This window comes from Symphalangus syndactylus, chromosome X, assembly GCF_028878055.3.
Source record: "Symphalangus syndactylus isolate Jambi chromosome X, NHGRI_mSymSyn1-v2.1_pri, whole genome shotgun sequence".
NCBI lineage: Eukaryota > Metazoa > Chordata > Mammalia > Primates > Hylobatidae > Symphalangus > Symphalangus syndactylus.
The window spans coordinates 122,286,711-122,312,898 of NC_072447.2; the positions used below are offsets into that span (position 1 = coordinate 122,286,711).

General features: G+C 39.5%; 1 protein-coding gene and 1 pseudogene across 4 annotated transcripts in view; both read left to right on the forward strand.

Moving 5' to 3' along the window:
• The window catches only part of IL13RA1 (interleukin 13 receptor subunit alpha 1), a 79,485-nt gene that overhangs the window by 41,532 nt on the left and 11,765 nt on the right, over nt 1-26,188 (forward strand). For 2 of the 4 annotated variants that reach the window (XM_055268483.2, XM_055268485.2), the window contains exons 7-10: nt 1,186-1,233; nt 1,502-1,634; nt 8,572-8,668; nt 11,270-11,354. In XM_055268483.2, coding sequence (XP_055124458.1) covers nt 1,186-1,233; nt 1,502-1,634; nt 8,572-8,668; nt 11,270-11,354 — 363 coding nt within the window. Of the gene's footprint in view, nt 1-1,185; nt 1,234-1,501; nt 1,635-8,571; nt 8,669-11,269; nt 11,355-15,206; nt 15,251-25,826; nt 25,888-26,188 lie in introns of those variants that run through there. The other 2 variants (XM_055268484.2, XM_055268486.2) reach the window with 2 other exon arrangements.
• Nucleotides 4,456-5,650, forward strand: LOC129475972 (cell cycle control protein 50B-like; annotated as a pseudogene).

Genomic DNA, 26,188 nt, shown 5'->3' on the forward strand with positions numbered 1-26,188 from the left:
CTCTCAAACTCCTGGCCTCATGTGATCCACCCTCCTCAGCCTCCCAAAGTGCTGGAATTACAGGCGTGAGCCACTGTGCCTGGCCCAGAATGTACTTTTTTGTGTGTTTGCCCTATTTTTCACTCAACATTATGTTTATGAGATTCACCAATGTTGTTTCTTATCTCTGTAGATGGTACGTTCTCACTACATTCATTCCATTGTGTGAATATACCATACTTTATCCATTCTCCCATTGATGGACATTTGGATAGTTTCCAATTTGGTTTTATGAATGGAGTTTTTATGAACGTTCACATACTTGTCTCTTGGTACACGTGTGTACATTTGTGTGGGGCATTTATATAGGCATATATGGGTCATAAGGTTACGTATGATTGTCTCTAGTAGATAATAACAGTTTTCTTAGATGGTTGTGCCAGTTTACACTACTAAGCAGAAATTGTGAGTTCTAGATGCTTCATATCCTCACAACACTTGTTGTTGTCAGGTAAGTGTGTGTATTGTTGTCTTGTGGATTTAATTTGCATTTTTCTCATGACCAGTGATGTTGAACACTTTTTCAGATGTTTATTCGCAACTTGTTTATCCTCTTATGAAGTGCCTGTTCAAGTCTTTTGCCAGTTTTTTTAAAATTGGGTTTTCTGTCTTTGCCTTATTAGTAGGGTAAGAAAAAATATATATGCAAGTCCTTTGTCAGAAATTGCAAATATGTTCTCACACTCTATGCATTGCCTGTTTTATTTCCCTATAAGGTGTCATTTGATCAACAAATGTTTTTAATTTTAATATAGATGACTTTATCAAAAAATTCCCTTTATGGTTAATATGGGAGGTTTTTTTTGGTGTTGTTTAAGAAATATTTCCCTTCTTCAAGGTCATTAAGATATTCTATGTTTTCATCTAAAAGCTTGCTATAGTTATGTATTTATTAATTTATTTTATCTTACACATTTAAATCTGCAATATATCAGGAACTGATTTTGCGAATAGCGTGAGGTAGGGGGTCAAGATTCTTTTTTTTTCATATGCACCATTTATTTAAAAAGGCCAACCTTTTTTCACTGTACCTGATCATCTTTTAATGGGATAAAAGGAAAGCTTGTTAGAAATGACTACGTGATAAAAAATGGGTTTTTAAACATTTAGAACTCATTAGTTTATTTATTTATTTTTATTTTCAAGGTCCAAGAGGCTAAATGTCAGAATCCAGAATTTGAGAGAAATATGGAGGTCAGTAAATTCAACATTAGCTATTTGGGTTTAGACTTAGGAGCAGTTGGGGGTGGAGCATAGCCTAAATATGAGCTGCTTTGAGAAAAACAAATTACTTTGTTCCGTGAGTTATTGCCAATTTTTTCGAAAAATCAAAAGATAATTTGAATTGCAATCCAAGTCTTAATCATAGACAGAATTTGGCAGATAATTATATTATGGTTCAATAACAGTGAAAAAGAATAAACTGGTAATATTCCTTGTGTATTTTTATTTTATGCCTAAGAATACATCTTGTTTCATGGTCCCTGGTGTTCTTCCTGATACTTTGAACACAGTCAGAATAAGAGTCAAAACAAATAAGTTATGCTTTGAGGATGACAAACTCTGGAGTAATTGGAGCCAAGAAATGAGTATAGGTAAGAGAACAGAATTTTTATTAAAATTTAAAACATTGATGTATAAAAACTAAGCTGAAGCAGAAAATAGACGGGGGAAAGGGACTGTCATGCTCTCTTGATGTCAGGAAAAGAGTACTTACAATTGAAATTTATTTTCTTTTTAATCACTTTCAAACCACTCAGGGTTAATTGACAGTATACAGTTATTTAGAAAACCATAATCCAAATGGTTTTATGTTCTTTTCTATCTCATTTCCATTCTTATTAACAAACTGAACAAAAATATAGAAAGCAGGCATAGGCTGCACACAGTGACTCACGCCTGTGATCCCAGCACTTTGAGAGGCTGAGGCAGGAGGATCGCTTGAGCCCAGGAGTTGGAGACCAGCCTGAGCAACATGGTGAAACCCCATCTCTACAAAAAATACAAAAATTAACCAGATATGGTGGTGCACGCTTGTGGTCTCGGCTACCCAAGAGGCTGAGATGGGAAGATCTCTTGAGCCTGGGAGGCGGAGGTTACAGTGAGCTGAGATTGTGCCACTGCCCTTCAGCCTGGGAGACAGAGTGAGACTGTCTCAAGGGGAGAAAAAAAAAGGCAGGCATAATCAAATCTGCACATTGTACAATACTAGAAACTGTCCTACATGCTGGTTGGCAGAAACAAGAGTGGAGCCATTTAACAGAGAGAAACCTATACCTAAGTTTGAAAAAAATCATTTATTTATTGAAAGGCTGAGCAAGCTAGGCTCAAGTACAGGACTGGAAAGACCTGTGCTTTATGGATGTGTGTGTGTGGTGGGGTGGGATACAGGGCTTTATAAGTGCAATGTGACTCAACATTGTAACCTTAAATGTGTCAAAAAGGCATATACAATCTTAGGAGTGATAAGTGCAGCACCCAGAAAGGAATGCTGCAGGTTGGGGCACAGAGCTATGGCCACATCAGAATTGTGCAGTATTCCATTCTGAGCACCACATTAAAGGAGTTGCCTTGGCAGACCAGAATCTATCCTTGAAAGGGTAATCAGGATGTTGAAGAATCTCAAAACTTGGCAAGGAACAATTGGTAAAGTAACTTCGAGGAGTCATGATTGCTGATTTCTAATATTTGAGGTATTGTCAGGTACAAGAAGGAATAGGCTTTACTTTTTGTGTCTCCAAGGGGCAACACAGAACCAACTTAAGAACTTTTTAAACAGCTGTATATGAGTCAAACAGGTTGTCGAGGTAGCCAATTCCCTATTAATTGAGAAGCTCAACAAGTTATGTACCAGGCATGGTTGTATTCGTTTATTTATTGTTGTATAACAAATTACTCCAAAGTTTAACGGCTTAAACCAACATACATTTACCATCTCACAGTTTCGGTGAGTCAGGAGTCTAGCCACAGCTTAGCTGGAGGTCTCATGAGGTTGCAATTAAGCTGCAATGAGAACTGAAATCTGTCTGAAGGCTTGACTGGGGACAGAGAATCCATTTCCAAGTTCACTCATATAGTTGTTGGAAAGCCTCAGTATCTCACTGGTTGCTGGATGGAGGCTGTCACAGGTTGAATTGTATCTCCCAAAAAGATGTGTTTGGAGGTTCCAACCCCTGGTACCTGTGAATGTAACCTTATTTGGAAATAGGATTTTTGCAGATATAATCAAGTGAGGATGAGGTCATGCTGGATTAAAGTGGACACTTAATCTAATGACTAGTATCCTTATAAAAAGAGAAGCCACACAGAGACACACAGACACACAGAGAAGAAAGCCATGTGAAGATGGAGGCAGAGATTGCAGAGATGCAGCTACAACCAAGGAACACCAAGGATTCCCAGGAGCTACCAGAAGCTAGGAAGAGGCAAGGAGAGATTCTTCTCTAAAGCCCTCAGAGGGAGCATAGCCCTGCTGACACCTTCATTTTGGACTTCTAGCCTCCAAAACTGTGAGATAATACATTTCTGTTGTTGTAAGCCATTCAGTTTGTGGTAATTTGCTTCCCTTAGTTCCTTGCCACTTGGACCTCCCCATAGGGCTACTTCCTGAACTAGAAACTGGCTTTCCCAAGTGAGTAATCCAAGCAAGAAACAGTGTGAGAGAACACCCAATATGGGAACCATGGTCTTTTATAACCTAACCTTAGAAATGACATCCCATTACTGCTGCTGTTCTGTTTTTTAGAAGTGAGTCAATTAGTCTAGCCCACGCTCAAGGAGAGGGGATTACACCAGGGAATGAATATCAGGAGGCAGGAATCGTGGAGAAATCTTAGTGACTGCCTAAAACAACGGTGCCAGGCCTTGATTATGCTTTCTAGATGTTCATGACCTAGTGGGAAAAATGAATTTGTATATAGACAAATGACAGTCTATATGTTAGATGTAGCAAGGCAGGCTTTGGAATTGGACAGTGGAACTGGAATTTGAGGCCTGATGCCATTATTTACTAAATCCTTCTGGATGACTTATTAAACCTCTCTGAGCCTTATCTTTCTCATCTGCTTAAATGGGAGATAATGCTATCATTATAGCATATATATGAGATAAGCATGCAAAACCACCTAGTATGGTATCAGACATATAGTAGGTGCTTATTTAAGAATAATAGTAGTTGTTAGGATTATTTTAGGTATTTTAGTAGTGGTAAGTAACCAGTAAAATACGTAGTCACTGTTAATGAGATTACATATTTAATATAGCATCTTTGTTAATAGTGTTTAAAACTAGTTAAGATCTTCTGATTTACCTGAGCGGGCGGGGAAACCCACCCCATGAGCATCCCCTGGGCTCGTCCAGTGCACAGGGGGAGGCCTCCCGTGGCTGGGCCCCTCTCAGTCAGCCCATGTGGCCGCCATGACCTGGAGCACCACAGCCGGGGGCGTCCACCAGCTCAACACCACCACATTCACGTGGCAGCACTTCCCCGCCTGGCAACCGCTGCTGTTGGCCAGCATTACGCTGCAGCTCTTCTTCTACGTGGGCCTGGCCTTCATCAGCCTGGACCTCTATTACTCCTCCACTAGCATCAAGGAGCTGGAGTACAACTACACCGGTGACCCAGGCACCAGCAACTGCTTGGTGTGTGCTGTGGCTGGCCAGGGCTGCGCGCCACCGCCCACCTGCTCATTCGCCTGGTACTTCTCACTGCCTGAGCTCTTCCAGGGCCCCGTGTACCCCTACTGTGTGCTGACCAACTTCTACCAAAACAACTGGTGGTATGGAGTGTCCGGGACAATGCGCAGCTGAGTGGGCTGCCCAGCACGCTGTACCATCCGGTCAGTGAGTGCACCCACTGTGCCACCTGCCCATCGCACACCCTGCAACATCATCACCAACAGCCTCTTCAACGACTCCTCCTCGCTGTGGCACCAGCGCCGGCCCGGCGGGCCCTACGTGGAGGTGCCGCACTACCGCACTGCACCTGCATCGCCCGGTAGACCAACTACCCCATCAAGTTCTGCAACCCACCACTGGTCAATGGCAGCCTGGCACTGGCCTTCCATGGCACAGCACCCCTGCCCAACTGGTGCCGGCTGGTCTACGACAAGCTCAGCCCCATCCCCAACAACACCGGCTTCGTCAACCAGGACTTCATGGTGTGGATGCGCATGGCAGCGCTGCCCACGTTCTGCAAGCTGTTCCGCAAGCTGTACGCACATATCCGCCAGGGCAACTACTCAGCTGGGCTGCCGCGGTGTGTCTACTGTGTCAACATCACCTATAACTACCTGGTACATGCATTTGGCGGCCACAAGCTCCGCATCTTCAGCAGCATCTTGTGGATGGGTGGCAGGAACCCCTTCCTGTGCATCGCCTACCTGGTCGTCAGCTCCCTCTGCATCCTTACTGGCTTTGTCATGCTGGTCATCTACATTCACTACCAGGACCTACCAGAAAGATGATGACAATGAGGAGGAGGGGTGATTCCAGCTTTCCAACGACCCTTCCTGCTCCTTACCAAAACTGCAAACTTCTTTCAGTCTCTCCCCTTTGCCCCTCATCCTATTCCAACCTCTCCTCACTTTTCCTCCCTTTGCGAATGAGGGGGCCAGAGAAGGGAATTACCCGCTTACTCTTGGGGGCTGCTAAATTCTGTTGCCTGGTGGCGGAGGGTTGACTGCAGAGTGAAACATCCTTGCAAACTCTCCCCATCTCCTTCATGATACTGAGAGTCTCACTCTGTCACCCAGGCTGGAGTGCAGTGGCGCGATCTCAACTCACTGTTAGGTTCTCCAAGTCCGAGAGTGGAAGGGATCCCTATAGAGACTCATTTTCAACCCCTACCAGAGGAAGAAGAGATTGAGAGACCTAGCAACATGAAATAACTCAATCAAGATCAGGCAGCTGGCAAGTGGTTCCTGACGCTAAGGCTAGAGCTTTTGCCACTACAGTACAGTGGTTTTCTTTTCTTTGTGGGGAGGGTGGGTTGGGATGGAGAGTGAGACCCACAAATTATCTGCAGAGGCATGGAAGGGTGTGAGAGAACATATTTGTTAAATATGCAGATGGATGAGGAGGCACCAACCCCAGAGATTCTGACACAGTAATGCTGGGGTGAGATGCTTGAAACTGTGTTTTAACAAACTCCTCTGGAGATTCCCATATTCTCTCAAATTTGGAAGTCACTACCCTGAACCAGGTTGGGCCTGAAGCAGTCACCTGAGTCCAGTTTTTCAGATAGTAATTTGTTCCCAGGGACAGTGACACCATAATGTTGCAGGTTTGGTCTGGCACTCTGCCTTAAATATAGTACGCTCTAATGACTTGTGGAATGAATTTTTTAAAAATCACTGTCTCTGGGCTGGGCGCCATGGCTCATGCCTGTAATCCCATCACTTTGGGAGGCTGAGGCGGGTGGATCACTTGAGGTCAGGAGTTCAAGACCACTCTGGCCAACATGGTGAAACCCTGTCTCTACTGAAATATAAAAATAAGCTGGGCATGGTGGCAGACACCTGTAGTTCTAGCTCCCGCGAGGCTGAGGCAGGAGAATCGCTTGAACCCGGGAGGCGGAGGTTGCAGTGAGTTGAGATCGCGCCACTGCACTCCAGCCTGGGTGACAGAGTGAGACTCTGTCTCGAAAAAAATTAAATTAAAAAAAATCACTATCTCTGGAAAGCTAGTTGGTGTACAGATTTGTAGGACAGGGTTTGTGTCGGTTTATTTGATATTTTAGTATAAAAGCAAACAGGCAAACTTTACCAGATACTGTGTAGAAACTTGAAAATGTGAGGCCAGTTTGTACAGTTCAGAGGGAATGCTTTAACTGTAGAATCAGATAGCTAGGAGGGATCTTTGAGGGAAAGTAATTTCCCTAGTCACATCTATGTCTCCTGGCTCAGTCTTCTTTGTCATTTAATTTGTGTGTGTGGGTGTGTGCGCGCTTACAAAGGGCTTCATTCATACCTTTTCTCTTGGATCTGGACAATTTTTTAAAATATTTTCCAATGAGATACATCTGTAGTAATCATATTTGAATCAATGCTAAGGCATATATAGTGTTATATGTAAACTAGAATCTTAACATTATTTGAATCTTGGAGATAATGTTAAAAGTCTTAGCTAAAATCATTCCATTGATTTTATCAGTTGACTAACATCAATCAATATGTTTAAAGTTATTCTAAGAAGCAATATTTTTATTTAAAAAACCTTTCTTTCATGGCAATATAGCTTAAAAGAACTTTTTAAAAAAACCCTATGTGATATGTTACCAGTTTATTTGCTAAAAGCAGACGGTTATTTGGTATTTGTCAGACAGAATTCTTCAGTGCCTGCTGTCTATTATAGCTATTTTCCAGTTACCACTCATTCGTTTATACTCCTTCCTTTAAAGCAGCGCAAGATCTTGAAGTTTTTTTTTTATCAGTTAAGAAATATTGGATTGTATTGGATAGTTTACATTGTTTAGTCTGTTCTAGTTCTTTGAAAGTTACTGAACAATGGACAATGTGCATGTCACTGACATCTGTCTCAGATCTTCTGGGACAACCATGATTTAAGAGATTCTATCCCATTATTACAGATACCAAAAAAATACTTGGGTAATTCCAGTGTGTCGGCTTTCCAACTTCTGAACACTACACAATTTTATTATCGGTTTTTGTATGGTGATTTTAGGCTATGAAAACATTATTATATGTACATAGAGAAATGTTTATTATGAATATTTGACCTCACTAGCCCAGCCCTCCTCTATTTTGAATGAGAGTTTACTACATTTTTTACTATGTAGTTGAAAACAACATGTATTTTGTCATTTTTAGAATGGTCCGTCTATTTCTATAAAATTTTAAATGCGGCTGGGCGCAGTGGCTCATGCCTGTAATCCCAGCACTTTGTGAGGCCGAGGCGGACAGAACACTTGAGGTCAAGAGTTTGAGACCAGCCCGGCCCAAACAGGGAAACCCTGTCTCTACGAAAAATACAAAAATTAACTCGGTGCGCGCCTGTAGTCCCAGCTACTCAGGAGACTGAGGCAGGAGAATTGCTTGAACCATGGAGGCAGACGTTGCAGTGAGCCGAGATCGTGCTATTGCACTCCAGCCTGGGTGACAGAGTGAGAGACTCTGTCTCAAAAAAAACCAACAAGCAAACAAACAAAAGTTTAAATGAGATCATCAAATTTAAGGGATATTGATTCAGATTAAATTAATGAATATGGTTCCAGGCCCTAGTCTCTGAGTTTTTGAAAGAGAATAAAGCTTATGTTTGTCTTTTTAAAAATATCCTGATTTCAGGTAATCTTTTAGGTATTTGCTCACCTAGGGAAGTTCAGGCACCAGAGGAGGACTTTTTTTTTTAAACTATTAATTTAACAGAAGATAAGATAATTGAAGAGCTTGGGAAAATAGGTTGGGGGAGGGAGCAGAAATATTTGTGATCTTACTAGCTAACAGAATTGCTGCTTGGTTTATTACTAAAAGGGTTTTATTTCTCAAGTCTTTCTGTTTGCTTTTCATTCTCCAGGTAAGAAGCGCAATTCCACACTCTACATAACCATGTTACTCATTGTTCCAGTCATCGTCGCAGGTGCAATCATAGTACTTCTGCTTTACCTAAAAAGGTAAGGTAGCTGCCCAGGCAGCTTTTGCAGTTTCTGATAGCCTGTTTGCTGTGGTTATTACTCTTAGTGCTTGTGTTTTATGTCTGCCCAGTGTATTAGAAGCATGTTGCCTGTAAGTGGCTTTTGGGAGTATGACATGACAAGGAAGTATTCCTATGCACACTTTTCTTTTCTTTTCTTTTCTTTTCTTTTTTTTCTTTTCTTTTCTTTTCTTTTCTTTTCTTTTCTTTTCTTTTCTTTTTTCTTTTCTTTTCTTTTCTTTTCTCCTTCCTTCCTTCCTTCCTTCCTTCCTTCCTTCCTTCCTTCTTTCCTTCCTTCCTTCCATCCTTCCTTCCTTTTTTCCTGAGACGGAGTCTCTGTTGCCCAGGCTGGAGCGCAGTGGTGTGATCTCGGCTCACTGCAGCCTCCACCTCCTGGGTTCAAGCAATTCTCCTGCCTCAGCCTCCCGAGTAGCTGGGATTACAGATGCCCACCACCACACCTGGCTAATTTTTTGTATTTTTAGTAGACAGGGTTTCACCATGTTGGCCAGGCTGGTCTCAAACTCCTGACCTCAAGTGATCCACCCTCCTCAGCCTCCCAAAGTGCTGGGATTATAGGCATGAGCCACTGCACCCGGCCGCTATGCCCACTTTCTAATGAAAAACATGTTGGATTAGTTTTCCAGGGCTCCTTGCTCAAGCACTGCTCCCTTTGCATGTGTTTAGGATTGTTGAATAGGTCCTATGTTCACATAATACTCTTTCAAATGCCTAATCTATCAAGTTAGTCAGTAGTTCTTAGAATGAAGTTTTAGAAATGGAGACCTTTACTAATAAAATGACTTGTCTGGTATTAATGCAAAGCAGGCTACTACTTAATATTGTGGGAAAGAGAACTTCATCAAGTTGTCATGAATGTATGGTATCCATTCCTTGAGAGTTTTATTTTCTCTATCTCATTACAGGACTGTTATTTGCTCTTGTAGTAAATAACTAAGGTTGGAATAAGGTTATTAAGCTGGATCCAGAACCAATATTTTATCATTATTTCAACATTTATTCAACATATATATATATTCTCTCTCTATATATATATTTTTTGAGGCCTATTTGTGAACCAGGCACTGTTCTAAGTGCTAAAGTTACAGCAGTGAACAGGACAAAGTCCCCATCTACATTCTAGAGGGAAAGATACACACATGCACATACACACACACACACAAAAAATAAATAATAAATACTATGATTTCACATAGAAGTATAATTGACAGTAGTGGGGTATGGCTAGGAGGTGATAGGAGGTGCATTTTATGTAGGATGTCACTGAGAAAATGACATTTGAGGAGAGACTCCCAGTAATGTAAAGGAGTGAGTCATTCACATATTCGAGGAAAGAGCACTCCAGGCCAAGGGAACAGCAAATTCAAAGTCCCCAAGGCGGAAATGCGCTTGGTTTGTTTGGCTGGAGTGGAGAGTGCAGGGTGGAGAGTGGCAGCGAGTGAGGACAGAGGTTGGCCAACCAGATCACGCAGGCCATGGCAAGGAACTGAGATTTTATTCTAAGCATGGTGAGGAGCATTAGAGAGTTTTGAGCAGAGTAGGCACATGGTCTGAGTTACTGTCATAAAAGATCATTATAGTTGCTGAGTGAAGAACTGACTTGGGCAAAAGTGGAAGCAGATGGAGTAGTTCGGAGGCGTTGCAGTGTTTTGGCAGAAAGATGAGGATAACCTGTACTAGGGGGTTAGCAATGGAGATAGCAAGAAGTGGTCAGAAGTAGTATATATTTTGAGAGTAGAATTGATAAGACTTGCTGATAGTTGCCTGTCTGTGGAGGTATGAGGGTAATTGGGGATTCGGAGATACCTCTTAGATTTTTGGCTTGAGCAACTGAGTGAAGGCTGGTGCCATTTACTGAGCAGAGAAGACTGTGAGGAAAGCTGGGTTTGAGGGAAAGATAAGGACTTCAGTTTTGCATATGTTAAGTTTGAGATGCTTATTAGATATCCAAATAAAGATGTTAAATAAGCGATTTTGTGCATGAATCTGGAGTTGAAAGGAGAGGTCTGGGCTGGAGATCTAATTTGGGGAATCCTCGGCATGTGAATGAATTTAAAGCCTAAAGACCGAAAGGAGTGCTCATCAAGTGAATGAGATAGACAAGAAGACAAAAGACTGAATCCTGGGGCACATCCATGGACACTCACTGGGAGATGGAGGCAAGCTATAAGATTGAAAAATGGAGAGAAGTAGGAAGAAAAAAGAAACAGAGGAATGTATCCTGTTCTCAGAAGATTATTCTTTTCAAAATTATACAGAGCAAGCGCCCATCTGGTCTGTTAAAAGTAGAGCAGCATTATTATTTAGATGATAGGGAATAAGTAATTCACTTATTCTGATGGTCCCTGTGCTCCACCTATAGGCAAGAGTAGAACTTAATGCCCTTAGAACATTGATTTTTGTGTACCCAATTTTAGAAATTTCTTCACAACTGCATTGTCAATAAAGATGACTTGTGTACCGTGTCTTTTGTCCATGCCTTCTTTTAATATAGTGGTATTTATGTGGGACACTCCTATGGACTGGAAGGTTTGAATCAAATGTCTCTGTTTTCTTAAAGGCTCAAGATTATTATATTCCCTCCAATTCCTGATCCTGGCAAGATTTTTAAAGAAATGTTTGGGGACCAGAATGATGATACTCTGGTAAGAACAGATTTCATGGTGCTTGAAATTTTTTTTTTTTTTCTGGAAGCTATGGGATTTTTAAAAAAATGTGGTAAAGTATCCATAGCATAAAATTTATTATTTTAAGCATTTTTAAGTATACAGTTCAGGCTGGGTATGGCAGCTCACGCCTGTAATCCCAACACTTTGGGAGGCTGAGGCAGGAGGATCACTTGAGCCCAGCAGTTTGAGACCAGCCTGGACAGCATGCCACTGCACCCAGCTAATTTTTATATTTTTTTGCAAGATTTCGTTTCCACAAAATATATAATAATTAGCCGGGTGCAGCAGCATGCACCTGTGGTCCCAGCTACTCAGGAGATTGAGGTGGGAGGATCCCTTGAGCCCAGGAGTTCAAGGTTGCAGTGAGCCATGATCATGCCACTGCATTCCAGCCTGAGTGACAGAGCGACACTCTCTAAAAAAAAAAAATATATATATATATACATATATATATATGTATATATATATATATATGTATATACACAGTTTAGTGTCATTAAATACATTTATAAGTTATGCAACCATCACCACTATCTCTTTCCAGAAATTTTTCATCATCCCAAATAGAAACTGTGGTTGTTAAACAATAATTCCCCATCCCCTCATTCCTCCCACCCCTGGTAGCCTCTATTCTACTTCTTGTCTCTATGAATTAAATATTCTAGATACCTCCTATATGTGAAATCATACAATATTTGTCCTTTTGTGTCTGGCTTATTTCATTTACCATAATGTTTTAAAAGTTCATTCATGTTGTAGCATGTATCAGAATTTCCTTTTGAAATTGGTTCTTCTAAAGTACAATTTATTTTTAAAAATTTGAAGAAGAGCTGATTTAAAATATAGTATCTGAGGCCAAGCATACCAGTTAAGAAGTCTTCAGAATACTTTGCTCATTTTATATAACTGGGCTCCATTCTCTCTCTGGTTAGGGGACATATTTTATCAAAACATGCAGGAGGAAGGGCCTCCTTTATGAAGCTAGCCTAATGAGCAGGCCTTCTGACTCTTGGATAATTTAAAAAACTTGATGTGGGGAAATATAAACATAGGGTAAGCAATTGAAATGCATTGTGTTCATGTTGTTTCTTGGAAGGCTAGACTCCAAAGATATAGAAATGGAGCAGCCCTACCCCAACTGTTATAGTTGGTTTCCTGCAGATTCTCATGCTAGAATTTGTGGCCAGAAAACCGAAGACATTATGGGAACAAAAGGGTTTGAGGCTTCTAACTTTAGCTGGATTTATCATCCACTCTACTGAAATAATAAAGACAGTAAATTAAATAAATATTATTATCATTGTGTATATCTTAAAGGAATAATAACAAGCATAGGGCAGTTAATTTAGGGAAGTAGTACTGCATAGTAGATAATAGCCTGATTTCTGGAGTCAGATTGTCTGGATTCATATCCCTGCTGTGTCATTTACCATCTTTTTGACCTTGGATAATTTTCTTAGCTTCTCTGTGACTCAATTTTTTCATTAGTAAAATGGAGGTAACAATAGCACCTGCCTCATAGTGTTGTTATGTGGATTAACTTAATACCCAACAGTTAATTGAATGGAAACTGCTTAGCCTACCTGGCACATTATAAGTGCTTAATAAGTGTTAGTGATTAGTATTACTATTGATAATTATTTTTATCTTTAATTCCCAAATAATTATTGTAATAATGGGTGATTCTCAGTGGCAGTGATGGTATTTGGTTAGGGAAGGAAGGCAGAGAGGCAGATATGCTATCAGAAGGGGATTCATTTGGATCACTTTTTAACCAGGTCATCTTCACAGACAGTAGATAACTCTGCCAGATCCTGGGAGTCAGGGCATGTAGACCCAGAAGTTAGGTACCTGATGAGGAAATTGTATGCCGTATCTGGAGCGAGTATGATAGCTATGGTTCTCCAACTTTAGTTGAGTCACAATCAACTGGAGTGCTTATAAGAAATACAGATTTCTGGACCCTACTTCCAATTCCCTGACCTGACCTGATTTGGCAGGTCAGGGATGAGTTCTAGGACTCTGCATATTTAACAGGAGCCCACAGATGATCCCTGTCCTGCTAAGAGAGTCTGTGGACCACACTTTGAAGATCAGTGATAAAGATATTTACTCCTGTCTCTTACTTCATTTCACCAGCTGTGATAGATGCTGGAGGTTGGGAATTGTACAAGTACTCTAACAACTTTAACCAGCTATTGAAAGTCTACTATGTGTCAGACAATGTATTAAGTGCTTTGCCTATATTACCTTATTGAATCTTCGTAACCACCCTATGGAGAAGATGCTGTTGGTATTATTTTACAGATGAGGAAATGGAGCCCCAATGAGGTTAAGCAATTTAGCTGCAGTAACACAGCTAGTTGGTGGTAAGGTAGAATTTGACCCAGGGCTGTCTTATGCTAGACTTCTCTTGGTCTGTCTACTAGGCTGCATTGCCTCTTGTAAGACAGAATGTTTGTCCTGAAGAACCTCACCATCTTCTAAGACATCTGTATGACAGAAGTAGAGGGTTGGGATAGGGGATTTCTGATAAAAAGATTTAGGGTTGTATTAGGAATAGCTTTAAATGGGAAGATATTGGCATGTCTTGTATATATTGATGGCACTTTTCATGCACTGCTGATGGGCCTGTAAAATGATAGATATCCTTTCTGGAGGGAAAACTGGTAAAATGTAACAGGAATCTTTGAGCCTATGATTATACTTTTAGGAACCAATTTTGAGGAAATAATCCAACAATGGCACAAGAGTGATCAATACGGCATTTGCTTTTAACATGAAAAATTAGAAGCCAATGAAACATAACAATCGAGAATTAGTTTAAAAAAATATAAGTTAGGTTTTCGAAGCATTTAATGTTATAACAAAATACTCAAAATACAGGAGTAAGAAACTTACCATAAACATGTAGTATATTACAATCATAATTTTTATTAAAAATGCATTAATATATACATAGAACGAGGGGAAGGAAATGGGTCAGAATGAATGATCATTTCTAGGCAAAGGGATTGTGGGTAACTGATGTTATTCTCTCTCTACCTTTCTAAAATTTCCAGATTGCCTATAGTGAGTATGTACTACTTTTATAATAAAAGAAACCCTGTACAAGTCATTAAGGGAAAAAGAAAATACTGTAGTCATCCAAGTCTGAGAGATAATAGGAACTTGAACTTAGGTGGTAGCAGAGGAGATTGACGTAAGAGACATTATTAAAGGAAATCAACTCATTATGACTTGGTGAGTCTGTGTGGGTGATGAGAGGTAGGGAGAGTAAAAAATAATTTCAAGTTTTCAAGTCTGAGTAATAGAGTGAATGATGGTAACATTGACAGCAAAATCAGATCAATTATCTTTCTCAGAGATGGGAAAATTGCTTTTTTCAATTTGCTGTCTAGAGGATAATATGTTGTTTTTGTCCTGATGAGTCAGATAATTCTGTAATTTGGTGACGCAAATATACTGACAGTATGGACCATTAAAAGCACAAGGTATTTTTGTTTTGTCCATTGCAGACCATTAAACAAAATCAGTTCTTTAAAACTAAAAGTATAATAAAAATTCCAGAGATGGGGAAGGGTAAGAGAACAAATTTTTATGTCTGCTTTTAACCAAATGAAAAAAATCTGCTTTCTTCACATGGCATCAGTTCTCACAAATTGAACTGCATATGCTGCATACTCTTTTACTTCTAGCATCATTGAATTATTGAATGAACATAGCCCTAGAAGTCATCTAATGAGGTGGATGTTGACATGTTTAATTATTTCCCTTTAATTGTAAATGTTCAAAACTCGAGATTCTCACTCATCTCCCTCTCTTTAGAGATGGGGACATTAGGAGCCAGAGAAGTTTCTCAAGGACTGTCACTGTGTTAAGCCAATCTTGTATTGCTATAAAGACATACCTGAAACTGGGTAATTTATAAATAAAAGAAGTTTAATTAGCTCATGGTTCTGCAGGCTTCACAGGAACTGTGGTGCCAGCATCTGCTTCTGGTGAGTATCTCAGGAAGCTTACAGTCATGGAAAGTGAAGGGGGAGCAGGCATCTTACGTGGTGAGAGTGGGAACAAGAGGGGGTAGGAGGTACCATACACTTTTAAACAGCTCTCGTGAGAACTCACTGTTGTGATGACAGCATTAAGCCATGAGGGATCCGCCCCTATGACCCAAACACTTCCCACCAGGCCACACTTCCAACGTTGGAGATTATAATTCAGTATGAAATTTGGCAGGGACATATATTCAAACTCTGTCAGTCACATAGAGAGGCAACTGCAAAACCTGGACTAGAACCCATATAGCCCAAAGTTACCAACTTCCAATCCAAATAAATAATGTTTGTCCTTTTTTAAACACTCACTTCTTCCCTACTGCACCATTAATAGTTGTTCTTATAAAAACTTATTTAGTTATGGCCATAAATAAGTTAAATCTTCAGTATAGTTTTCCTTAAAGTTACTCGTGTTTTGATAATGTTTTGTTCATTACTGTAGTAATATTTTGGCCAACAGCATTTCTTTCTGTTGCTTTGCTCTTTGCCTTTTCCTTGTGACTAATTGGGCTTCTGGCCATATTGAGGGGAGGTAAGGGGAGTTGCAGAGGGAATTGCTTCTCCTCTCTATCTGCATTTCTTTTATCCATAAAAAAATATATTCTCCCCCTGCTTCTTGGAAACCAATTCTTATTTTCAGCATTGTGCCATTTTTATATTCTTGATCAGAAAGGAGCTTTTTAAACATGGGGATAACATCCAAATACTGCTGATTGTTATTTTTTACTTCAGTGTGTATCTTTTTTTTTTTCCTTTTTGAGATGGAGTCTCACTCTATCACTCAGGCTGGAGTGCAGTGGCACGATCTCGGCTCACTGCAAACTTCGCCTCCCAGGTTCAAGTGATTCTCCTGCCTCAGCCTCCCGAGTAGCTGGGACTACAGGTGGTGCCACCATGCCTGGCTAATTTTTGTAATTTTAGTAGAAATGGGGTTTTGCCATGTTGGCCAGGCTGGTCTCGAACTCCTGACCTCAGGTGATCTGCCCGCCTTGGCCTCCCAAAGTGCTGGGATTACGGGCGTGAGCCACCGCGCCCAGCCTCAGTATTTATCTTTAAAAGCTAAGAATGCTTTCCTACATAGCCAAAATAGCATTACTGTACTTTAAAAATTATTAATTCCTTAATTTCATCTAATACTCAGTCCATATTCAAGTATTTCCAACTGCCCAAATTGTCAGGAGGCAGATATTATCCAGTCATCTCACCACTGACCACTAAGACAGTGGTTGAGATTGACCACTATATTTAAGGTGATAGAACAGCGTGTCCCCTCCTGCCATCTGCACTTATTTCCCCCATTGCTTCAACACAGATAATCTGTGTAGTGTTATGCTAGCACCTTGTCAAGTCTTCAGCTAATGCTTTTTACATCAGTTGATATCCTTGCTTGAATCAGTAATTTCCTTAGGGGTTAGGTTGAATATTACAATTTTCCTCTTTCTATCATTTCTACATTTACTTTTCTTTTTTTTTTTTTCTTTTGAGACAGGATCTTGCTCTGTCACCGAGGCTGGAGGGCAGTGATGCAACCTCTGCTCACTGTAGCCTCGACCTCCGGAGCTCAAGCAGTTTTCCTGCCTCAGCCTCCTGAATAGCTGGGACTATAGTCACGTGTCACCACACTCAGCTAATTTTTAAATTTCTTTTGTAGAGACAACGTCTCACTATGTTGCCCAGGCTAGTCTCGAATTTCTAGGCTCAAGTGATCCTCCTGCCTCAGCCTCCCAAAGTGCTGGGACTACAGGCATGAGTCACCGTGCCTGGCCCATTTCTACACTTATTAGCTGACAGGTATCTATAAAGCGCTGCTTTCAGTCATCAACTAAGCTCTTTAGTTGTTCTGAAATTCAGCTCCTACTAAAAAGGCAAGATGCATATTTAATCATTTCCCTTTATCCGTTTTAAGGTGAGGAGTTGGATTAATAGACACCTCATAGTACCAAGTTGTTCCTCTCCATACCACCACATTCAACTTGTTTTTTTTTTTTTTTTTGAGACAGGGTCACATGTGTTGCCCAGGCTGGAGTACAGTGGTGTGAACATGGTTCACTGCAGCCTCAGCCTCCTGGGCTGAGGCGACTTCCGACCTCAGCCTCCCAAGTAGCTGGGAATACAGGTGTGCACCACCACGCCCAGCTAATTTTTTTTTTTTGGTAGAGATGGGGTTTTGCCATGTTGCCCAGGCTAGTCTCAAACTCCTAGGCTCAAATGATCTGCCTACCTTGGCCTCCCAAAGTGCTGGGATTACAGGCATGAGCTACCATGCCGAGCCTCAGCTTGTTCTTTTTCAAGTTGCAATGATTTTAAGGTGTGGAGATCTACAATTCATTTTGTATAACTTTCTGTTTTGAATGTTAATCTGAAGAGGGACTGGGGCATGAAATAGGTAGACTTGTATGCCAAAGGCCAGTGCTTTTGCATGGGGCTAAGGTACATCAAGCTCACTTCACTTCTGTAGACAATCCACTCTGGAAAATATCTTAACCAAATCTTGAAAGTAATCTTAAATTGAGACTTGATCTTTCATTGTACTACCAAATTTATGCCTTTAAATTATAAAAACCTACATAACATGCCGTTTTTCTAGGCTCAGATAATTACCAACTAAAAGCCAGTTGTGTAAGCCCCGTAAGCACTGATTTTCTTCATCTATGATGTTTTTCATCTTTGGCCATTACTCTGTTGTTGATTACTTTGTTTTTAAAATTGGCAGTAAGGATTGAATTTTGGACTGGTAATTGTGTGGATTTATTTATTTTTTTCTACAAGTGGTTTTAAAATTATACAGGCATATAATTCACAGAATTGAATAATAGGAAAGAGCCATTGCATTTATTTCTTTTACCTTACATGGACATATTCATAGAAGCAGTACTCAGGAAAAGGCCACTGTGTTGATAAAGGGTGGAAATGAGAGTAATTCAAATTTTGGGGATGAAAAAAGGCAATCAGAAAGATTAATGTATTCTGAGAAGCCCTTTCTGTTTTAGTGTTCACCTCATTAAAACAAATTGCTTTTTTCTTGTCCAACACAGCCAAGTGTTGGGTCTAATGACCAGAAACAAAATTGTAATTTTCAGGGTGCATTTTTAATAGTTATACAGTTTTTATTTGTGAAAAATCCATATTATACACACACACACACACACACTTCACCGCTATACATTCATGCATTTTTTTAATTAAAACTTTTTTTTTTTCTGATCACTTGGGAGGCTGAGGCAAGTGGATCACCTGAGGTCAGGAGTTCAAGACCAACCTGGCCAACATGGTGAAACCCTGTCTACTAAAAATACAAAATTAGCCGGGCATGGTGATGCATGCCTATAATCCCAGCTACTTGGGAGGCTGAGGCAAGAGAATCGCTTGAGCCTGGGAGGCAGAGGTTGCAATGAGCCGAGATTGAGCCACTGTACTCCAGCCTAGGCAACAAGAATGAGACTCTGTCTCAAAAAAAAAAAAAAAAAAATATATATATATATATATATATATATTCTTTTAAAAGCAATATGCATTTAGTATAGACAAGTTAGAACTACAGATAGTCAAGAGAGATAGACAAAATCACTCTTCATCCTGTCACCCAGATATAACTATCTTTAATGATATGTGAACAACATAGGGAAACTGAAATACCTTTAGTGATAAATGGAGTAATAGCAACCACAATAATAATAGTTCATACTTATGGAACCTTTACTATGTGTCTTAATAACACTGTCATATTGAATTATATTTGAATGTAACAAATGAGAATTAAAGGAATTTCTGAACTTTTGATATAAAATAATTTTTAATGATGATTGAAAAGATATTTTTCCATGTGCTCTCCTCATTTGCTCCCCATTTTTAAAGTTGTTGAACATCTCCATTGTGTCCTCATATAGAGCCCTCATTTAGTCTTACTTCAATGTGTGGAGATACACTTGATGTTCACTACCATTTTTTATGTCAACATTGCTCCAGTCATTTGGGTTGTTTGAAGCTCAAAAGTTTTCTCAGGAAGGATTCATGGGACCAGCATTTCCTGAATTATTTACAAATTGATGGAATTCACTACATTTATCATTGAAAGTCATTTTGGCAAGATATAAAATCCACGGCTCATAGGTCCTGCCTTGCGTATCTTAAATGTGTCATCCATTTTCTTCTGGCATAATATGTTTTTGTCAGAGTCAGCAGACGATATAATTTTCCTCCTGTATTAAAACACTTGGTCTTTTTGGCTGGTTGTCAAAGGATTTTTTCTTCAAAGTCCAATAATTTTACCAGAATATGTGTTGGCGTTGTGATTTTTTGCGGTATATGGTGTGCTTTCTCAGTATGTAATTTTAGATCTACTTTTTTTAAATTTTAGTAAAAGTTTCTTCACTTACAGATTTTAGTTGTTCTGTTCCCATGTTTTCTTTGACCTTTCACATCTTCTTTTTTGTTTTGGCACAGGGTCTTGCTCTGTTGCCTGGGCTGGAGTATGGTGGCACCATGATAGCTCATTGCAGCCTCCAACTTCTGGGCTCAAGTGATCCTCCCAACTCAGCCTCCTGAATAGCTGGGACAGGCATGTGCCACCATGGCTGGCTAATTTTTAAATTTTTTTTAGAGACACAGTCTTGCTGTGTTGCCCAGTCTGGTCTTGAACTACTGGCTTCAAGTTATTCCCCTACCTGGAACTTCCAGAGTTCAGGAATTATAGGTGCGAGCCACTGCACCCAGCCCTTCCAGCCCTTTCACATCCTCTTGAATAATTTTCATCCACCTTCATTTCATTTTTGTTAAAAAATCCTACTTTTTAATCTATTTAAGATCTTATCTGATGATACGTTGTGTTTATTTGCCCTGTGTTTCTTCTAGCTTAGTCTTCAATTTTGAAATGATTATTTTCTTTTACTTTTCTTTTGTTTTATTTTTTGAGATGGAGTCTCCATCGCCCAGGCTGGAGTACAGTGGTGCGATCTTGGCTCACTGCAAACTCCGCCTCCCAGGTTCAAGTGATTCTCCTGCCTCAGCCTCCCAAGTAGCTGGGATTACAGGCACATGCCACCACACCTGGCTAATTTTGTATTTTTATTAGAGATGAGGTTTCACCATGTTGGCCAGGCTGGTCTCGAACCCCTGACCTCAAGTGATCCACCCACCTTGACCTCCCAGAGTGCTGGGATTACAAGCATGAGCCACTGTGCCCGGTCTTCTTTTACTTTTAATTCTTCTGTGAGTTTTGTTATCCAATTTCTGAGTTGTTTATATTGACTTTTAATATATTCTTCTACATTGTTTACTTTTTTCATATCATGTAACTTTTTAAATATACTTCAGCTAGTTTTGAAATATTAGGTTATAGTTTTCATCTATTTTGTGGATATATCATTCTGTTATGTTTTAATTCTGTAAGAGTATTATTCTGTGGCTCATTTTTATTTTATTCTTTAATTTTAAACATTTTTTATTTTAAAAATAATTGTCACTTTGGGAGGCTGAGGCAGACGGATCACAAGGTCAGGAGTTCAAGACCAGTTTGCCCAACCTAGCAAAACCCTGTCTCTACTAAAAATACAAAAAAATTAGCCAGGCTTGGTGGCGGGCTCCTGTAATCCCAGCTACTTGGGAGGCTGAGGCAAGGAGAATCGCTTGAACCTGGAGGCGGAAGTTGCAGTGAGCCAAGATCACGCCACTGCACTCCAGTCCGGGCAACAGTGTGAGACTCCATCTCAAAAAAAAAAAAAAATTATTTTTTTTGCAGAGGTGGGGTTTCACCATATTGCCCAGGCTGGTCTCAAACTCCTGGGCTCAAGCAATCCTCCTGCCTTGGCCTCCCAAAGTGCTGGGATTATAGGCGTGAACAACCACGCCTCGCTGCTGTTGTTCATTTTTGTATGAAATCAGTTTCCTGAACTTTTAGAAGGAGGCTTGATTGTGACAAGTTTTTTTTCCCCTAATTTTATAGCTATAGAGCTCCATCCTCTAGTGAATTACATTCTGAAATCTCCTGGCCCTTTCTGTCTACCTTTTCTGCTTTGATCTAGGCTTTCTTTTTTGTCTCTCTTGTCCCTGTCCTGGCCAATTTGTAACCCAGTCTCACCAGTTTCTCCTCAGAGTGCAGCTTTGCCCTGGAAGGGATTAAGGATTAGTTTTGAGTTTCTGGAGGCCCAGGCTGCTTTCAGTCTAGACCATGGACTCCTTGCACTCAATCACTGTTTGAAGATGCAAACCCTTCCCTTTATCAGTTGTTCATAAATTTGCTTGCTGAAGTTGAGTTATTTTACAGTTCTCAGATATATAGGATGCCATGTTGAGTCCGTTTATATACTCTTCCACAGCTGATACCATTTTGGTCCTGTAACTATCTCTAATTTGTCTGCATTCACTCTTACTTTGAGGTTCATGGGGGAAACATTTTCATCTTGTTTTGTTGTAGATTTCATCTTGTGTTGGTAGATTTTGGATTTACTTTCCTATGGGGGGAACCAGCCCCCAATATTTCAATGTAGGTTCTTTTCTATTTTCCCTAAGTGTCGGCCGGTCTGATAGATAAAGGGAAAGAGTACAAAAGAGAGAAACTTTAAAGCTGGATGTCCGGGGGAGACATCACATGTCGGCAGGTTCTGTGATGCCCCCTGAGCCATAAAACCAGCAAGTTTTTATTAGCAATTTTCAAAGGGGAGGGAGTGTACAAATAGGGTGTGGGTCACAGAGATCACATGCTTCAAGGGCAACAAAATATCACAAGGCAAATGGGCAGGGCAAGGTCACAAGGCCAGGGTGAAACTAGAATTACTAATGAGGTTCCTGGTCCCACTGTGCACGCGTTGTCATTGATAAACATCAGGAAACAGGGTTTGAGAGCAGACAACCATTCTGACTAAAATTTACTAGGCAGGAATTTCCTAATCCTAATAAGCCTGGGAGCACTGCAGGAGACTAGGGCGTGTTTCATCCCTATCTATGACTGCATAAGGCAGACACTCCTAGAGCAGCCATTTCAGAGGCCTCCTCCTGGGAATGCATTCTTTTCCCAGGGATGTTAATTGTTAATATTCCTTACTGGGGAAATAATTCAGCGATATTTCTCTTACCTGTTTTCGGCAATAAGAGAAATATGACTCTGTCCTGCCCGGCTCCCAGGCAGTCAGACCTAATGGTCATCTCCCTTGTTCCCTGAACATTGCTGTTATCCTGTTCTTTTTTCAAGGTGCCCAGATTTCATATTGTTCAAACACACATGCTTTATGAACAATTTGTGCAGTTAATGCAATCATCACAGGGGCCTGAGGCGACATACATCCTCAGCTTATGAAGATGATGGGATTAAGAGATTAAAGTAAAGATAGGCATAGGAAATTATAAGAGTATTGATTGGGGAAGTGATAAATGTCTATGAAGTCTTCACAATTTATGTTCAGAAATTGCAGTAAAGACAGGCGTAAGAAATTATAAAAGTATTAATTTGGAGAGCTAACAAATGTCCATGAAATCTTCACAATTTATATTCTTCTGTCATGACTTCAGCAGGTCCCTCCGTTCAGGGTCCCTGACTTTGCGCAACACTTTCCTATTTATATTTCTGACTTGTGTTTTTTTATGGCGATATTTGGGAAGATTCAAAAACGATGCTGCTACCACCATCTTCTTCACAGAATTTTTCTGCAAACTATAGACCAAGGGGCAAATTCTGCCTGCCACTTGTTTTTGTACAGTCTTTAACCTAAGAATAGTTTTTGTGCTTTTAAATAGTTGGGAAAAAAATGTAAGAATACTATTTCATGGCACATGAAATTAAGATTTCAGTGTCATACAGTTTCATTGGCCAGGCCCATTCATTTATATATTGCCTGTGGCTGCTTTCATGCTACAACAGCAGAGCTGTGTTATAGGCACAGAGACTGTATGGCCCCCGAAGGTGAAAAGGAAAAGTTAGTCAACCCTGGTCCCCTATAATATAGCTTTTAGTGGCTGAATAATATTCCATTGTGTGCACATATTATAATGTACTTAACAAAATTCCTATTGGCATTTGGATGAATCCTAAATTTCATTATATAGGCATCACTTCACAGCTAAGTATGAGCATATGTATTAATATTTTATTACTGTCTTAGGATAAATTGTTACAAGCCAAATTGCATGATCAAGGGGGAGGGTATATATATTTTAAACTCTTTGACTGATACAGACTGAGTATTCCTAATCTGAAAATCTAAAATCTGAAATGCTCCCAAATCTGAAACTTTCTAACGTGATGTTCAAAGGAAATGTTCATTGCAACATTTTGAATTTCAGATTTTTGCATTAGTGATGCTTAGCTGGTAAGTATATAGTGCAAATATTCCAAAAGCTGAAACACTTCTGGTCCCAAGCATTTTGCATAAGGGATACTCTACCTGTATTGACAAATTGTCACCCAGAAAGGTTGTACAAATTAAATTCCCATTAAGGAAACTGGCTAAATAAGTTATGGTGCATTCATACAATGAAATATTATGTAGAGGTTAAAATGAGGTAGATCACTTTTACTGATGTATAAAAATATAACATACACTGTTAGGTGAAACACCCAGGTTACATATGGAGAGTATGATTCCTTTGTGTTAAGGAAACTGGGGCATTAAAATGCATAAACAAATTTTTTCGTAAGAAGCATAGATTACAACTAAGTTGTGCCAGTTCATATACCTACCAGCAGTATGTTCGACTGGTTGTTTGACCATACTTTTGCCAATATGGTATTACCTAATTTAAAAATTCTTGCCAAGTTAATAGATGAGAAAAGAGCATCTTAATTTTACAGTCAGGTTTTGTACTTTTTCCCAAGTTCATTGGCTTGAATTAATTCTTTTGTGAAATTCTTGTTCCACGTCCATTTTTCCTTGTTGTATTCATCTTTTGGTGGTTTGTAAAGCTCTTTACATATTAGATATTAACCCTTTGGCTTCTTATCCATGTTTTCCTTTGTATTGTATTTAGGGTGATTAATGATGTACAAAAGGTTTTTCCTTTTTAATGCAGTCAAATCTCCCTGTATTTTTAGGTGTAAAGAGCCCTTTCCACCTTAGATTTATACAGTTGTTCCTCTACATATTTTTCTAGTACTTATTTGATTTTTTGTTTACATTGAGATCTTTAATCCATCAGGGATTTATTCATGTAGGCTATGAGGTAGGGTTTAGCATTGTTTTCAAATGCTTATATTACCCAGTTGTCTTAGTGTCATTTATTAAATAAGCCATTTTTTCAAGGTTATGTAATATTTTTCAAATTGTTTTTATTAGAAATCTGTACATGTCACGTTTTAAAATCAAGTTTGAGGTGTAATTTACAATAAAATATACTCTTTTTTGAGTGTTCAGTTAGAAGAATGTTAGCAAATATATGCAATTTTGTAACCACTGCTCCAATAAAAATATGGAATATTTCCATCATCTCCTAAAAGTTATCTTGTGGTCCTTTACAGTCAACCCCCTCTGTTAATCGTAGATCCTTGCAAACGCTGATCAATTTTCTGTCCCTAAAGTCATACAAGATGTCCTATGAATGAAATCACACAGTACATACCTTTTTGAGTTTGGCTTCTTTTACTCAGCATAATGCGTTTAAGAGACATCCACATTGTGGTGTGTGTCAGTAGTTCATTTCCTTTTATTGCTGAGCAGTATTCTATAATATGATTGTACCACAGTTTAACCATTCACTTGTTCAAGGACATCAGAGTTGTATCTAGTTTTTAATCTATTATTAGTGAAAATGCTATAAACATTCATGTAGAAGTCTTTGTGTGACATGTTTTCATTTCTCTTGGGTAAATACCTGGGAGTGGGATTTCTGGGTCATATGGTAAGTGTATGTGTTATTTTATAACCAAGTGTCAGACTGTTTTCCGTAATGACTGCACTATCTTATTTTTACCAACAATATATGGAGATGTAGTTTCTCTGCGTTCTTATGAGCACTTGGAATTGTTGGTATTTTTAATTTTAGCCATTCTAGTAGGTGTGTCAGGATTATATAATTTGTTTAGAATAATTTGCATATTTTGAGCAGTGTTTCCCAACTCATCCCCTCATCCCTTAACTTGCCCAGTCCATCTTCAATTGCACAACCTGTGGCAGCTCTTGTTTCTGTTTTTCTTCTTTCCATTTCTTTTCCTAAGAACAACTGTGCAGAAAACGAGCTTAGACATAATCTAATGCAGGGTTTGGCAGACTTTTTTCTGTAAAGGGCCAGATAGTAAATGATTTTTTTTTTGCAAGCCATTCAGTCTCTGTCACAATTCAACTCTGCCATTATAACATGAATGCAGGTGAAGGCAATATGAAACAAAGACCAGCATTCAGCCAGATTTGACCTGTGGACCATAGTTTGCTGACCCCTGGTTTAGTATAACAACTTTATTTTACAGATGAGAGGACCGAGCTCATGTTTCACCCTTTCCTCTGATTTACAAGTAAAAGTAAAAAAAGGCAAGGACCAGGATATTGGCTTTTACCATAAGAGACATGCTTGAATTGGGTTCAAGATAAGTGTGCTTTATGTGTAATTTCCTGTTCTAGCAAATGATGTTAGATGAAGCTCTTAATATAGGGTCTTTCAGCAATTTCAGTTGCAGTAAGACTTTAGGGACATCTTATGTTTTACCATTCATCTCGATGCTACTTGACTTTTTGAACCGATTATGTCTCTGGAGCAATGAGCATTAAGAAAATAAAGGTAATAAAGGTCTCAGCAAAACAGTTGGAGTAAGAAGGGCATGACATCCTTTTA